We start from the raw sequence: 15,645 nt of genomic DNA on the forward strand, positions 1-15,645 counted from the left end.
CTCTCTCTGTCACTAACACATTAGAATGTGCATTTCAGGGAGTAGCAGCATTTGCAGGCAGGATTTGAGTTTTAGTGCCCAGTGCTCCGTCATCCACACTGGGCACTGTGCAGAGTGGAGCTGCACCAACATCAGCTCTTTAATCCTGAAGGTTTCTAGCCCAGGCAGCACCATGGCCTCTGCCTTTCCCTCCACGCGCCTGAAGCCTGTTGATTTAGGGTTTGCTGCTTTTGTCTGAAGCCAGGGGGAACTGGAAGGAAGATTTTCTGTTTGGCTGTGTAAAACATCCTTGTATACACTGCAGTTTCTTTGAAAACCTGCCACTGTTGCTGTAGCAGCAATCTAGCCCTGCCAGGGCTGACAATAACAGGAGTGCTGGCGGGAGGACCTGCTTGCAGTCTTTCCCTGCTCCACCATCACAGATAGGCTGAGGGTGCTGTGGCACAGAGAGGGAGCAGTGCTCTGCAGTTCATTTCCTCTGTCAGGACAGCATGGCAAGTCTGGTGACAGACTGCATCTGACAGCTGTGTGGAAATCCATGGGCAGCATTGGGCAATTAGGAAGAATGTGCTAATTAGTCTTTATGTATTTTAGGTTGGATGATGCATTTTTGAGTCCTTCGTTTAATTGTATTGAGACATACTCAAAAATATGAAATAAAATCAATGTTTCAGTAAGTGTAACCTGGTGGATTTGGGACTGCAATAAGACAGATAGGACGGGGAGTCTTGTGAGTTATGATCTTACTACAGCTCAGCTTCAACTCTTGCAAAAATAGGAGTGATTAGACCAGTAACTGTAAAATATTTTAGGGTGTCTGTTCTCCTCCTGCTCAGCTTCACTGCCTATGGGCTGCTTCTTTCTCTCTGGCTTTTGCCATGCAGTTTTGGCACAGAATGTCACAAGTGTCACAGAATCCTAGGATGGTTTGGGTGGGAAGGGACCTTAAAGCTCATCCTGTTCCACTCCTGCCATGGCAGGGACCCCTTCTGCTGTCCCAGGCTGCTCCCAGCCCTGTCCAGCCTGGCCTTGGGCACTGCCAGGGATCCAGGGACGGCCACAGCTGCTCTGGGCACCTGTGCTGGAACCTCCCCAGCCTCACAGGGAAGCATTTCTTCCCAATGTCCCATCCAAATCTCTATCTCTGTGGTTCACTGGGACTCGGTAGTTCTGTGTTAACACTTGGTCTTGGTGTTCTTAAAGATTTTTCCCAACCTTAGTGATTCTGTGATTGTTTCAACAGTTGCTGTATTTTATTTATTCTATGTATGCTCAAGCAGGGTCCTTCCTTTTGCTCTCTATGAAACCTAAACCTGTTTTCAGGACTGTTTGTCTTGTTTTCCCTGCTGCCAAGCTCGTGATGTTAAATCAGTGAAGTTGCAAAAGTGTTAGGAAATGCAGGAGTGTGATAGTCTGTAATATGTCCTAAATCCTCTTTTGACAGATACAGTACAAAAGCTGATTTACTCTTTGTTGCGTGTTCTTTCCGTCTTCCAAATCTTTTTTCTTGTAACTTTATAATCTCTGCTTGTAACTTTGTAATTTTTCTTGTAACTTAAAAATCTCTGCTGTCCCTTAAGCAGAGCTGCCATGGCCTGCAGTTGTCATGGGTGATTCTCACTTCTGCAAGTGAGAGTTTGGATCACCTAAGGAGTACTCAGAAAAACCAACCAAACAAAGAAAAAGGAAAAAGCCCAAACCTCAACAACAACAAAGTGTCTGCAGTGAAGTAGGAAGTGCTTTAGTGGTCACTGATCTGTCTGGGCTGTGCCTGTCTCAGTCTGTTTCTCTTCTGGTTTATGCACTGAGCTTTGTCCCTCTCCTAGTTTCCTTTCTCAGACTCTCAGAGCTTCCTCTGTTGAGCTTCTTACTGGATCCTTGTTATCCTTCTTTGGCTTCCATCCACGCCGTCCCTGTGCCGGGTCCCTGTGCCAGCCGTGTTATCGGCATTGCTGTCCCAATGCCTAAAACATTCCATGGGCTGGGACAGATCCCTGCCACCCCTGTCAGGGTTATGGGTGTGCTGTCTCAGTGCAGCTGGAGGAACAGCTGGAGTTTTGTCTGCTCACTCAAATTCTAAATACAACACTGAAGCTGTATTTCCACTGCAGGAGTTACTCCTGTGGGTCCTGAGGTCGCTTCTCCCAGTTTAGCCTTGAGGAAGGGAGAGCAGCCCTACTGTGAGATGTGAACTCTCTCTAGTGGGGTGGTCCAAGTCTTCTGAAATGTATCCTGAATTCTCTTGTGGTGTTGGGAAGAAAACCTTCCCTGTGAGGCTGGGGAGACCCTGGCACAGGTTGCCCAGAGGATCCCTGGCAGTGTCCAAGGCCCGGTTGGTCGGGGCTTGGAACAGTCTGGGGTAGCAGAAGGGGTCCCTGCCCGTGGCTGGGGGTTTAATGAGATGTACATTAAGATCTCTTCTCACCCAAGCCATTCCAGGATTCTGTGATTCTCTGAATTCTGTGTTGTAATTACCCAACTTAGTGCTGTTCCTGGAGTCTGCAGGAAAACCTGTTTATCTTGGGGTGAAGAGCCAGAGGGTTCCCAGCTGGCTCTTACAGGCTCTTCCTGATGGGCAAAGTAATCTTCAAAGTCTTCCCACACTCTTTTGTGTACAGAAAAATCCCTGAGGGCCATGTGATACGAATGTCTTTTAACAAAGTGAAGCTTTGATTAGATTTTGGCTATTTAGAGCTCCCCCATTTCCTCATCGTTCTCTAAAAACTCTGTGAACTAAGATATTGTGGTGGAATCAGTGGCCTCCAATAAGCTCAACCACTATGCTGTGGTTATGGACACTGAAATTCTGAGTAGAACTGAACTTCAGGATAAACAGATAAACCAACCACAAGGTCTTCTGGCAGAGGCCTGGATTTTTTTAGGCCTAGAGTAGATTCTGGTTTTAGCATCCCTTACCCACAGAAGTTTCTGAAAAGTATATTAAGTCACACATATTGTTTCATTAAAATGCAGCAGCCTTTGGAGTGAGGAGTGACAATCTGACAATTGGAGCCTTGGTAACACAGGTTTAGCCCAAAACTGTGTCTTAGATTAGCATCCTAGGGCCTTTATATGTGTGCGGGTGCTCTGACGCTGAATTTGCATTCCTGTTGGGGGGTGAGGTGGAATATGGATACTGTTGTTTTTCCTTTGCAGTTAATTTGCTGAGCACGAGTGCTCACTTCACTTCATTGACCTCCCCTGTGTAGCAAAGGCTACTTGCTACTTCATGATTTCTAATTGTTTTTTAATCTCAGTTCCATATAAACAACTCTCGGCCTGTTTGCTTGCTTGTTTTTTTGATCAGCTTAGTGAACATCATTAGAAGAGATTTCTGCTCCGATGCCACCAGCTGATTAGAGGAGGACACCAAGGTTTTGTCTAATCTCTGGTGTGACTGTCATGTGCTGCAGCAAGGAAATGGCTTTGGAAGGAGCAGCCAAATCTGTGCGGGTATTAAACCATGTTGAGGAGAGGAGTATCAGTGGGGATCAAATGGGCAGCCATTCAGTGCAGGGAGCTTATTAAAGGCAGGGATTAACTTGGCTGCTGTTCATGAGGTCATGGAAGTGGTAAGGGATTTCCAGGATGTACCTTTCCTTAAGGGCAAAAAATGTCAGCAGCAAGTGGAAAATGCCCCCTCTGTGCTGCTAGTGCCCAGAATTCGGGTGGTTCTCATCTTCTCCCATGTATTGATCTTGCTCTCCACAGGATTTCTGTGGAGCAGGAAACCTGTCAGTACCTGTTAGTCCTGGGGTGGGGATTGAAGGGATGAAGATCTCAGGGGTGGGACAGACAGTGGTGGGACAGATCTCCTCTCTGGGGGAGAGCTGGGTTCCAGCAGCCTCTGCAAGGCTGGGGCTGGGAACAGCCTGGAGAAGTGGTGCTGGAGCTGGAGCTGCAGCCAGGGCCCTCTGCATTAGTGATGCCTCACTTGCCTGAGGCACAGCAAACTTCTCTGTCAGGCTTGTGACTTGGCTTCCAGCTGTAGCAGGTCCAGGTACCATGGCTTAGCTTTTGATAGGCAAAGTGAGGATGTCTGCATTCCTCGTGAATGAGCTGCTGTTGTTTTAAACTTTGGAATTGGGTATTCTCTGCTCTTTTCCTTGCCTCTATGCTCCCAGCATCACCAGGTGCTGAGTTACAGGTAGCAGCAATTTGGTCAACCAACCAGAAGGATCTCAATTCAATTTGTGTCGCAGGAGTTTGAGGACAGAGAGGTTCTGTAACACCCTGAGCCAGTACTAGCACAGCATAAGATAACAGAGCACTAAGTTCTAGAAATCACAGTTTTTATTCTGTGCAGCTGAAGTGTCTGTGTAGGTGCAGCCAGAGAGTCATGGAGGATTCATGGCCCAGAAGAAGAAGGGAATACCTACTCTTGGGAAAAGCAGAGCTTTTATGGGCCATGTCCAAGCTCCTCAGGGAATCTTGGAGTTGTCTCAGCATTCCCACACAGGAAGCAGGTGTGTTGTGTTCTTTGCTCCTGTAAGCTTAATTGCTCTGTTCCTAAGAATAAAGTGTAAATGGTTAGGTTGCGTGCAGAAATCCAAAATCATTCCTAGGAAAGGACAACTGTGTGTGTGCACTGAGGGGAAATGAGTAAACCAGGAGGTCAAGGACCTTGTAGAATTTGGTTTGCCATCACAATCCACCAGCCCTTTGCACTCCTGCCGCAGCATCACCACATCAGTTTCTCATGCTGGTTTTTGTACCTTCTCAGCATTATTTTTCCTGAATCTTTCCAAGGCCTCTCCTCTCCCCTTGGAAGACAGAGATCCTGTCAGCAGCTGCTGGGGCTGATCCAGGTCCGTGTTGACCCAGGGATGTATTTTGTGTGGACTGGTGGTCATGTGTCCAGCCCTGCCACAGACACCTTTTGTGCAGTTGTTTTAACTTGAGATGACCCAATTCCAGAGAATCCTGGAATGCTTTGGGTTGAAAGGGACCTTAAAGCCCATCCAGTCCCACCCCCTGCCATGGCAGGGACACCTCCCACTGCCCCAGGCTGCTCCAAACCCCAATGTCCAGCCTGGCCTTGGGCACTGCCAGGGATCCAGGGGCAGCCACAGCTGCTCTGGGCACCCTGTGCCAGGGCCTGCCCACCCTCCCAGTGAAAAACTCCCTTCTAAATTTTTTGATTATTTTTTATTGATATATAAATTCAGAATGTTGTGTGCAGGTTCAAGTAGTGCACAATAAAATCTTCTCTTTCCCGATTCCAAGTGCTGTGTTGTTGGATCCTGATCCCATGTTTGCTGTGGTTCTGGTCCATATTAACCATGTGAAATAGAATTTTCTGGACTCTCAGTACAACTGGCAGGAAGATCAAAGTTCCAAGCAGCTGATCTCAGATGAGAGATTATAAAGGCAGGATAATCGGATAAAGGGCAGTTGAAGAAATTTGACACTTAAAATACTTTTTGTAAATCTGCCTGTCCCTGTGTGTCCTTGGTCTTGGGAGGAGAATTTGTGAAGCTGGGCTTGTCTAGGTGAGATATTTTGAGGCAAGATAAGAGATTTGGAAGTTTACTGTAGATAATGTCTAATAACTGATTAACAGGTGAGGATTTGTGTCGGGAAATGAGTGTGTGGGACTTCTGGCTGTTCACTAGTGTTTGGTTATCTGGCTTGTGTGTTATCTTGTTTATATGTTATAATAACACCAATCCTGAAACACGTGTTCCTTGCTTCCTGTAGGGAGAGAGAGAAAATGTGTTTAAATGTTGGGTATAAATGGAGCTACTTCCAGGAAAAAAAACCCTAGAAACTTGGGATCAACCAGTGTATTCATTAGAGGAATTGAAATCAGCAATAAATTAAAGGACACTTAGTGCTGTCAGACAGCTTAAACTTCCTCACTGATTCAGTGCAGGCTGCTGGGAGCAGGAATTCTGTCTACACATTTTTTCTCGCTAATTATGTAGAACCACGTAATGATGCTGAAATGCTATTTTTGCCTCCAAATGTAATACTGCATTTCTGCAGCAGCCTTTCCCTTTAGTGGGTGTTTTCTGCATGAATCAACGTAAAATTCTAGCAGGAAACGTAATGTTCTCAGTATTGGAGAGTGCACACGGGTGTAGGACGTGGTGATGGAGAGGGGCTGAGCAGTAGCTTCAGCTCTTGGGACAGTGTGAGGCATGGGGGGAGCTGTATCCTCTGGGGAGGAATTGGTTTCCTTGCAGCAACTCTCATGTTTCTGGAATTTGTCAGTTTTTGCTTTAATGCTATTTATAGTTCAGCATATATAAACATTGGCCTGTGTTTAGGTGAAAACACAAAGTTTCATTTGAAGTCTGATGTGTGTGGAGTAGGTTTGTGGCAGCAAGGGTTCTTAAAGGCACCCAGGCACTTGGGGTTCCTCTGGAAAGTGCTGAACTGCAGTTCAGTAATGGTGTGTTTTAGACTGTGAAGCTGCGTCTGAGGCAAGAAAAGCCAGGAGAGTTGTTTTTCTTCTGAAAGCTTGGATTTGACCATCACCCTGTGCCATGAGTTCATAGATTCACAGAATGGTTTGGAAGGGATTGGAAGGTAACACTTGTTCTCACTTTTGCTCCTGTTGTACTGCAAGGAGCAGCTGCATTTGCTTTTCCTCAGAGATGAGTGAGCAGTTTGTACAAGCCCTTGTAGATGAGCACCAGCCTTTACTCCAGCTGGCACTGGCACTTCTACCTGCAGCAGCACAGGAGAATCACAGGCAGATGTTCAGGGCTGCTGCTGCTCAAAATGTTGAGTGAGGGGCTCCAAAATGAGGGATTGCAGCAGTGTGTGTCTGCAGGTAAATACAGAGACTTCATATTTCATGTGTAAGTTGAATATATACACACAGTTCCATTCCTTTCTCCTCAAGAAATCCTCTGAGAGGAGTGAATTGTCATCATCATCTGTCATGACTCATAATATATTCAGAGTTGACTACAAAAACTCCTTTCCAAACCCCAAGTTCTTGGGTAATTGAGAGCTTGTCTCTTTGGGCTGATTTTTGGGGATTTTTTTGTTTAAGAAATTTATTTTTGATTCTCCAATGTGGCGAAGGTTCTGTGAAGCCTTTTGCTTTAGAGTTATGCTTACATCCAAGACTCCCACAGGATAATTTTTTCTCAGGGAGCACATGATTTTTGCAGTAATCCACAAGCAGCACAATTCTAATCTTTGTGAGTAATTCCAACAATATGATAAAGAGGGAGAGAAGGAAAAGCCAGCATTAGAACTGGAGCACATTCCCAAAGATCACAAGACCATTAAGAGCAAATCTTTAATTTCATGCTTCATTGATAAAGACCAAGTTACTTGAAATATGGTCTAAAATGTGACACCCAGCCTCTCTCCTGAAACCCCTGGTGAGCACACCTAAGGCTGCAGGTGTACAGGAGGCTGGAGTTAACTTGAGAGCTGGAAATAGGGTGAGGATGGAGAAACTCTTAGAGGGAACCTTAGGAGGTCTCCTGGGTGACACACAAGGAGGAAGAGAGATCAAACCCACGGGATTAATGCAGCACAGGCAGGACATGGAGCTGTTGGAGCAAGCCCAGAGGAGGGCATTGTCCCAGGGCTGGAGCCCCTTGGCTCTGGAGCCAGGCTGGGACAGCTGGGGATGTTCCCCTGGAGAGGAGAAGGCTCCAGGGGCGATCTTAGAGCCCCTTCTGGCACTTAAAGGGGCTCCAGGAGAGCTGGAGAGGGACTGGGACAAGGCATGGAGGGACAGGACACAGGGAATGGCTCCCACTGCCACAGGGCAGGGTTAGGTGGGATATTGGGAAGGAATTCTTCCCTGGGAGGGTGGGCAGGCCCTGGCACAGGGTGCCCAGAGCAGCTGTGGCTGCCCCTGGATCCCTGGCAGTGCCCAAGGCCAGGTTGGACAGGGCTGGGAGCAGCCTGGGACAGCAGAAGGGGTCCCTGCCATGGCAGGGGGTGGGACTGGATGGGCTTTAAGGTCCCTTGCCCCCCAAATCCAGTCTGTGATTCTAAGACTCCATAGGATGTTGTTAGGGTGGTGGTGCCAAATTAGGCTTTTTTCCCTTAGGAAGTCAGTTGCACAGTTGGAATTCTGGAAACAGGTTTGTCTCAGATTCTCACGTGATGTGCTGCCCTCAGCCCTTCGTTCTGGATGAGAACAGTTTCTCTGGAAGTTCATGAATTATTTCTTTGTTTGAACAAGTTTGTGTCCTTTGTTTCAGTCTTCAGAATATGCATCTTAATGTTTGTTTGTTTTCTGAAATAACTTTCTTCCATGCTGTTATTTCCAAGCACTTACTGTGACTTTGCCCAAAGGTTCTGAAAGGGTTGGGTTATAGTTCATATCTTCTAGGCAAAAACATTATTTCTTTTCTTGTGTAGGACACGGGTGACATTTTGATCAAGTTCTCTTTGTTCCACAGAATCTGTCTATGACCTTCTCCCAAAGGAGCTGCAGTTACCACCTTCCAGAGAAACATCCATAGCATCCATGAGCCAAACAAGCGGTGGTGAGGCCGGTTCGCCGCCTCCAGCTGTAGTTGCTGCTGGTAAGGACTCTCCTTTATTCTGGTGTTTTCTCAAGGTTTGTGACGTTCTGGCCAACATGAACAGTGCTGGCAAAGTTCTGAGTGTAAAAAAGAGCTTGTGGAGAAGTAGCAGAGTTCATTCTAGGAGAATGTAGGTGCTGTAGTTCAGCTGGGCGATCAAACGCGTCAGGTATTTTATGTTGAGGTTGCTGTGTTTCATACAGGCATCTCCATGAGCAGTAAATCAGCTGTTCCTCTATTCTGCTATGCCACACAGGCAGTTAACTCCTAGAATGCGCTCTGTCTTCCAAGGGAATAAATCCCTGTTTGGAACTAAGGCGGAATGCTGACTGACAAAGCCAGTGGATTCTAGTTAGGATAAAAATGGAAGGGGAGATGACATTTTGGGCCATGAAGCTTTTACCAAAATGTGAGGAAGAAGAAAAGGTCATGTTTTCCATTGGGCCCTGAGGAAGCGTAGTATTTAAACTCCTTTCACACACATCTCTAGTGTGGTGTGGTTAAAGATCCTCAAATACATGAGGTTATAATGTAGCTGTCATCAGCTGGTAGTCTAAATGACCAGTGTAGTTATTTTTCTAATTGACAACATATAAAAAAGAGGCATGACCTTTTAATCTGCATCCATTTCTTATTCCCAGCCATGTTCTAGACTTTAAAGACTATCACTGATCTTCATTAAACAGAAAAAAAGTGAGGATCTAGGGGCAAAGCTTTGATTTGGGAGATTAGCCTCAGTGCTGGCTTTCATCTGGGATTCTTATCAGTAACTTGTATATATTAGTACACATCTGTGCAATGGGAAATAAAGATAATTTTGCCCATTATAGATGTGTCTCCCTCAGTGGATAAGGGTTTTTTTCATAATTTGATCCCTGTATTTTTTTTACAAGGTCATGTTCCAGTTTCCTAATTGGCATTAAATTTTTGCTTGAGAAAAAAATGGCTGTAGGGTGAGAATTCAGGTAGCTGCATTATTCCTGTTTCTCTCTCTCCAAGTTCATATGCATTAAATGTTTGTGTGAGAACGTTTCCCAGATTTGCATGGTCCTGGCATCCTGATCAGAACCTGAAGTGGTTGTAGGTTTGTCAGAGAAACTTTACAGCACTGCTCACCATTCATGTTTTGCCAGACCTCTCCTGAGAACCTGTGGATTTAACTGTGCACAGTGGAACTTGGTCATTGAAAGAATTTGATGCTTTTATTATATCAAAAGGATTTGATGTTTTTATATCACTTACTAAAAAAACAATTTGAGCATCTGTTTCTAAAGTCAAGGTGCTTAATGATGGGTTTGGTTCATAGACAGCAGCAACCAAATCTTGTAGAAACTTGTATCCTCAAAACAACTGCACAAAACCAGCCCACAAACCCTGTTACACTCTAAATCCACAGACAGGCCTGAACTGCTAATTAATTCTGTGCCTAACAGAAAAGACTTAAACTTGAATGGAACTAAAAGTCTGTTGCCTCCAGGTATTTGGCATCTGCCAACAGCCAGTCCAGATCCTTTAAAAAACCTGAGATGCATTCATTAGGTGTGTTTGGGTTAAACTGCAGCACAAATTTCTGGAATGAAAAACTTTGAAAAATAAATATTGAGGCTTCTTGTTAAAATTGAAAGAACACCTGATCATTCACATATCAACACTGTTCAATGTCAGAGACCACAGAGGTCACAAAGACTGAGCTGATACCAAGTTGAGGGCTAGGATTGTTCAGTGTGGAGAAGAGAAGGGTCCAGGGTGACCTTAGAGCTCTTCCAGTGCCCAAAGGGGTTCCAGGAGAGGGATTGGGACAATGACCTGGAGTGAGAGTTGTTAAAAATTCTGTTTAAACTGTCCCACCCAACCAGACAAAACCCCAAAAGAGGAGCAGAGACCTGTGTTGTTCCCATTGCTGGTTTGAACATGGCACATCCTGTGTTCTTTCTGTAGCTGTGCCCGCTTGGTAGAGAAAAGGGTGGTTTCCTATTTTCTGTAATTGTTGTGGGATTTCTGCAGCATCTGTGAGAATTCCACCACACTTTCAGTCTGTTACCCTGCCTGAGTATTAACGAGAGGTCTGGCTGGGGTTTCTTTACAGGAAAATTATCCTGGGCTTTGTGCAAACCAGGTGCTTATACAGGGAACCACACATGCATTTTATATATATTTCAAAAGATTAATATTGACTATCATTTGCATACATCAAATATTTAATAGCAGGCTGTAGGCAGATTTTTGGGGAGCTGATGCTGTACAGGAGCAGGGTAAGGAGGAAGGACTGGCAACCTCTTGTTCTGTATCTGAAATTTTTCCCTTTTTTTTGTGTCAGTCTTTCTATTTTTTTTTTTTTTGATCTGGTCTTACTTGCCTTAAAACCTCCTTTTTTAGGAATGAAGGGGAAATGATAGTTCAGTCTGCATAAGGCTGTATGTAATCTCATTTACTCTTGTTTTTAAAAGGAAGGGCTAATTTGAACATTTGGCCACACCATGTAGAATTCCCCTACCGATCTGATTACTCTGGATAATGAGAGGATTCTGTGACAGGGATTGATCCAAAGCGTTCAGAGCTTTTCCCTACTCCTCTAGTAGTTCACACAGCTTGTTCTCTGCTTCCTGAAATGCAAAGTAAGGCAATATTTGTCTGAAATTCAGCTCACTCAAGGTTTTTTTGTCCCCTTGCTGTGGGGTTTTGTCCCATATAAATTATATTGTAGGTTGGAAATAGTGCTGCAGTTAACTCCTGGTTTTTTGGAGGAGCAGGATAGGCTGGTTTTAGCAGTGATGACCTCACAGTGACAGACTTCTAGTTCTTCTTCCATTTGGAAATTTATTTTATGACTTACAGAACAGTTGTAAGAGTATGAAAATGGAATGTTGCTGATTGGATTTTCATTAATTTGTTAATAAATGTGTATCTCCTATTCATTAATCCAGACATAAGAGGCATTACCCACTCTGAATACCAGACAAGTGTGATTTCATAGAACTCTGGGATTTTGAGCTGCTATCTCAAGCTTCTAATTCTGTAGTTCTTCTGGGAAACAGAAGGGAGGGAACAGATCTGTTTTTACCCTTGGAAACCATTCTCTGTGCTTGCTACTTGAATTCCAGTGGCTTTGTTCAGGAGACAGGAAAAGGAGGATTTTGCCTGGTGCAGCACCATAAACACATTAAATATGAATCATCTCCAGACTCTGGAAATGCATGAGGGTGTCATGCTGAGAAATGTCATTGTGTGCTCTGCCTGGAGATTTTACATGAAATAAATGAGCCTGAAGCTTTCCCAGTGCTCCTGCCAGTGTTTGAGCTCCACTTGCTCCACTCGAGTCTCTCCTCAGTTGGTTCTAAAAGCCTGAACAATTTTTTGGTGTTGATCAAGGCACCTTGAGCCTTAAAAGGCTTAAAATTCACTCTGCCAATTTAAGTCCTTCCTCAAAGGAGTCTTTCCAGCTTGTAGGTAGCACATGGTTCTTGTCTTTGGGGGATGATCTGGGGTATTTTCAACCATATTCTTTAAATGAGTGTTGCTTTTTCATCTTTTATCTCCAGTGCCAGGAATGCTCGACCCTTCTGAGCCCCAGTGAACTGTTACACAAACTCACTTCCCTTCTCACCATCCCTTGTTCTTCCTGCAGCAGAACTTGGAATGAGGTGCTTCATCTTGTTGATGATCTCTCAAGCTGCTTTCCATTTCCCAGAGGCAAATATATATATATATATTTCCATATTTTTGCATTGCTGTCCGGTTTCCAGTTCTTAGTCTCCAGTGGAATTCTCCAGTGTGGTGTTCTTTCTGCAGCAGAAGGGGAACAGGTTTAGTGCTACTGAAATGTATTTACTGATCTCTTCTTTTGCATTCTCCATACTGGGATACAGTAAATCTGTGATGTAGTGAAGTGTTCTGGCTCCCAAGCACCCGTGATTACATCCTAGGAAAATAGTAGGTAAATGATGAGACTTTATCTTTTTGTGATCAATTTTATGCTTTTTAAATATTTATTTATAATTAAAGGGATAATCTACTTGCCCAAACAGATGTAATTGGCTTTTTTTGATTGGAGTTGCAACTGAAGTGTTGCCATAAGCATCTTTGGTTATTTTAATTATCAAAATACAGTCTTTGATTTGGAATTGCTGCTTTAGAGGCATGGATAAAGATACCTGCACTGCCTGTAGGGTAGATATTGGGTGCTAAGGGGTCATGTTTTCTGCTGCCAAAATAAAGCTTTTTCATCCTTCTCCAATGGAAGATTCTGATGAAGCCTCAAAATGGAGATGGGTTTGTTTTGGTTTGGTTTTCCCTGAGTGGCTTCTCAGGCCTCTTCATTTTTATTTTTACAGAAAATATTTTGTTCAGTTATCATCCTTCCTGGTGTCATTAGTCAGTTTTTCCTGTTGATACAGAAATAATTACCAGACATTTCAAAGGGGATCTCAGTGCTGTCCCCAGTTCTCTTATCCTGAGCTTACGATTGTAAACAAATGAGCAGAAAAAAAGATTCTTCTTTGTAGTTGGTCCCTGATGCCTGTAAAAGCTTCCATTTCTTTGTAGGCTTTTCCCTTCCTCTTCCCACCACCCTCGCAGCTGGAAGTGCCTTCCTGTCATTTCCAGGAGGATCTTCCAGGGATTTCTGTCTGCAGCCTGCTCGCTGCAGCCACCAGGCAGATCCTTCTTCCTTGCACAGAGAGCTTCAGGCAGACCCTGAGGCTCGTTCAGAGCTCACCCTCCTGCTGCTGTACTTGGCTTCAGGTGTTCCTGCTGGAAGTTCATGGCCCAAAGGAGCCGTGCTGGAGCCCAGCCTACACAGGCCAGGCTGTGATGAGGGTCAGCTCAGCTTGGTTCCTTCATCATCCCAAGGGTCTTCTGGTGAGGCAGCATTGCTGGGAAGTGCCAGAGATAAAGATTTTTCTTACTGTTTCCATTTTATTGAAACATTTTAGGTGTGTTCTCTCTAAATCGAGTTGGAATATTCCAGTTGTACGGAGTCACGTGTGTGTTGAGGGCCTTCCTGCTCCATGAGCTTCCACATTCGTATTGGTGTTCATGTCTAGTTCATATCTTTTTCCTAAATTGTATGCTTTCAGTCTTTATGAATTTCACATCTAGTTCCCGTCTTTTTTCTAAATTTATTTTCAATCTTCATGGATTTCATGCAGTTATTACACCCAATTTTCTAGAACTGCTCAATCAAACAAACAGTTTCATCATTCTGTGAGGTTTTTTTCTTACAGTAATTTCTTGCATTAAATGGCTGCTGTTATTTGATCATAAAGACTTGAGAACTACTTTGTGGCAGGAGAATTCCCTGTTCCCTAAGGAATAATGGAAAACCAAGGCCATGAGTGGTGAGAACAATCCTATTGTGCCACTGCTTGGGCACCTTCTTCTGTGGCAGCATCATGAAGGCCAAGAGCAGTTCTTGACTTGTTAGGAAAAACCCACCCCTGTGTCTAAAAGATAAAATTGTCTGTTTCTTGAATTGAGGTGTTCTTGGCCAAATCCACTGATCCTGAGAGCTCCTGCAGGGAGCTGGGGAGGTGCTGAGGGGTGGCAGGCAGGGCTTGGAGAGAGCAGCTGTGGGTCCCAGAGTTCTGCTTGCTTGGAATCAGCCCTTACACTGAGTGGGAAGGATCTGAGATCCATGGAATTGGGGTGTGTGAGCCACTAACAAAAGTCCTCCTTAGATACCTAAACTTGAGTGTTAATTGAATAATGGGAGTCATAACAAAACCATTGATTGATGTATTTACCCAAAGTATAATAATACACTGCTTGGGTCAGCATGGGAATGTAAAGGGGAATTTACACTGTTGGGCTTAATGTAAATTAAATTAACCTACCTATCTTGAATCTGAGTGTGTTTAATAACTGGTGAATTGGATTGCTTTATGATATTTGCTGGGATGCTAGTTTTTTTCTCTATTAATACACTTAACTTGCATTCTAGCTTCGCCATTCAGAGACAGGCATCGAGTGGTGGGTTGTGTGACAGTGTCTGTCAATAGTGAAGACAAATAGTGCCAGAGACACTTAACCCATCCAATCTCACCCAGGGTATAGGTCGGTCTTGTTTTCAGACTTCTTCATAAGTCTCTTTTCTTTCTTTCTTTTTTTTTTTTTTAATTTTTTTTAAATTTTTTTTTGTTTATTTCTGAATAGTGGATTGATACTGATTTGAAACTAAACTTTTTGGAAAAGTTTTTGACATGACATCAGTAATACAAGAAGAAGAAAAGTAGAACCCCAAGTTTGGCATGTGAGGTGTTGAAAGCAGGTTTGCAGCCACTTTGTAAGTTCTGGGTTTTACCTTTGAAACCTTTGACAACACAAAGGTTGATGGTGGAAATTCTGCAGTTTCCTTCTGGGTGTCCTGAAATTGTTCTTCTGTGTCCAGGGGTTCAAATAAACCAATTGACACTTATCAAGGACATTACATGTTAGATAAATCAATACATTTAATCAAAGTTATACTTCACATATTAAGCTTATGCATCACTTAATCCTCACCCTGTGGGTGAGTTTTCATTTTTGACACTTGTTTTCTGAAGAGAACATAGAAGATACCCTGGAATGCAGGGGAAGTTCAGAAAAAAATATTAATTCTTTAATGGCTTTTTGCTTGTCCTGGCTGTCCATGCACAGGTGACTGGAAAACTTGTGAAACCAAAAATATCTTCAGTTTATTTGTCTTTATAATCTTAAGATTTCCAGTCTGGGAAATGACTTGCTTTTGCAATTAAAAAGCAAAGTCATCAGGACACTGTTTCTGTTTGAGGACTTGGTAATCCTTGTTGTATTTAATGAAGGGTATTTGAAAAGAGTGAACAAGGATTTCAGGATTGGCTCCACAGAGGTGTTACCTAAAAAGACTCCCTTAATGCCAAGTAGTGATTTTTTTTCTCTCTCCTGCCTTTCCAAATCTTTTTTTTTAGAGGCTGAATGCCTTGTTTGATTTCACAGAAGAATAGGATATAGAAAATATGTCATTGCCTTGGTTGCTAATGCAGGAGGTAATAAATTTTCTTTGGTTTTTTGGTACTGAAAAGAAAAAGCCTGCCCTGGTTTGCTCACAGGGACACTCTTTGCTGTGTGCTCCCTTACTTTTAGTCCTTGTGCTGGACTGATTGATACAATTCTGCCTCTTTTA

General features: G+C 43.8%; 1 protein-coding gene across 3 annotated transcripts in view; it reads left to right on the plus strand.

The window, feature by feature from the left end:
- Positions 1-15,645, plus strand: part of NFAT5 (nuclear factor of activated T cells 5) — a 54,546-nt gene that overhangs the window by 9,210 nt on the left and 29,691 nt on the right. For 2 of the 3 annotated variants that reach the window (XM_054641030.2, XM_077185042.1), the window contains exon 2: positions 8,382-8,507. In XM_054641030.2, coding sequence (XP_054497005.2) covers positions 8,382-8,507 — 126 coding nt within the window. Of the gene's footprint in view, positions 1-8,381; positions 8,508-15,645 lie in introns of those variants that run through there. The other variant, XM_077185043.1, reaches the window with a different exon arrangement.

Source organism: Agelaius phoeniceus, chromosome 12 (genome assembly GCF_051311805.1).
Source record: "Agelaius phoeniceus isolate bAgePho1 chromosome 12, bAgePho1.hap1, whole genome shotgun sequence".
Lineage (NCBI taxonomy): Eukaryota > Metazoa > Chordata > Aves > Passeriformes > Icteridae > Agelaius > Agelaius phoeniceus.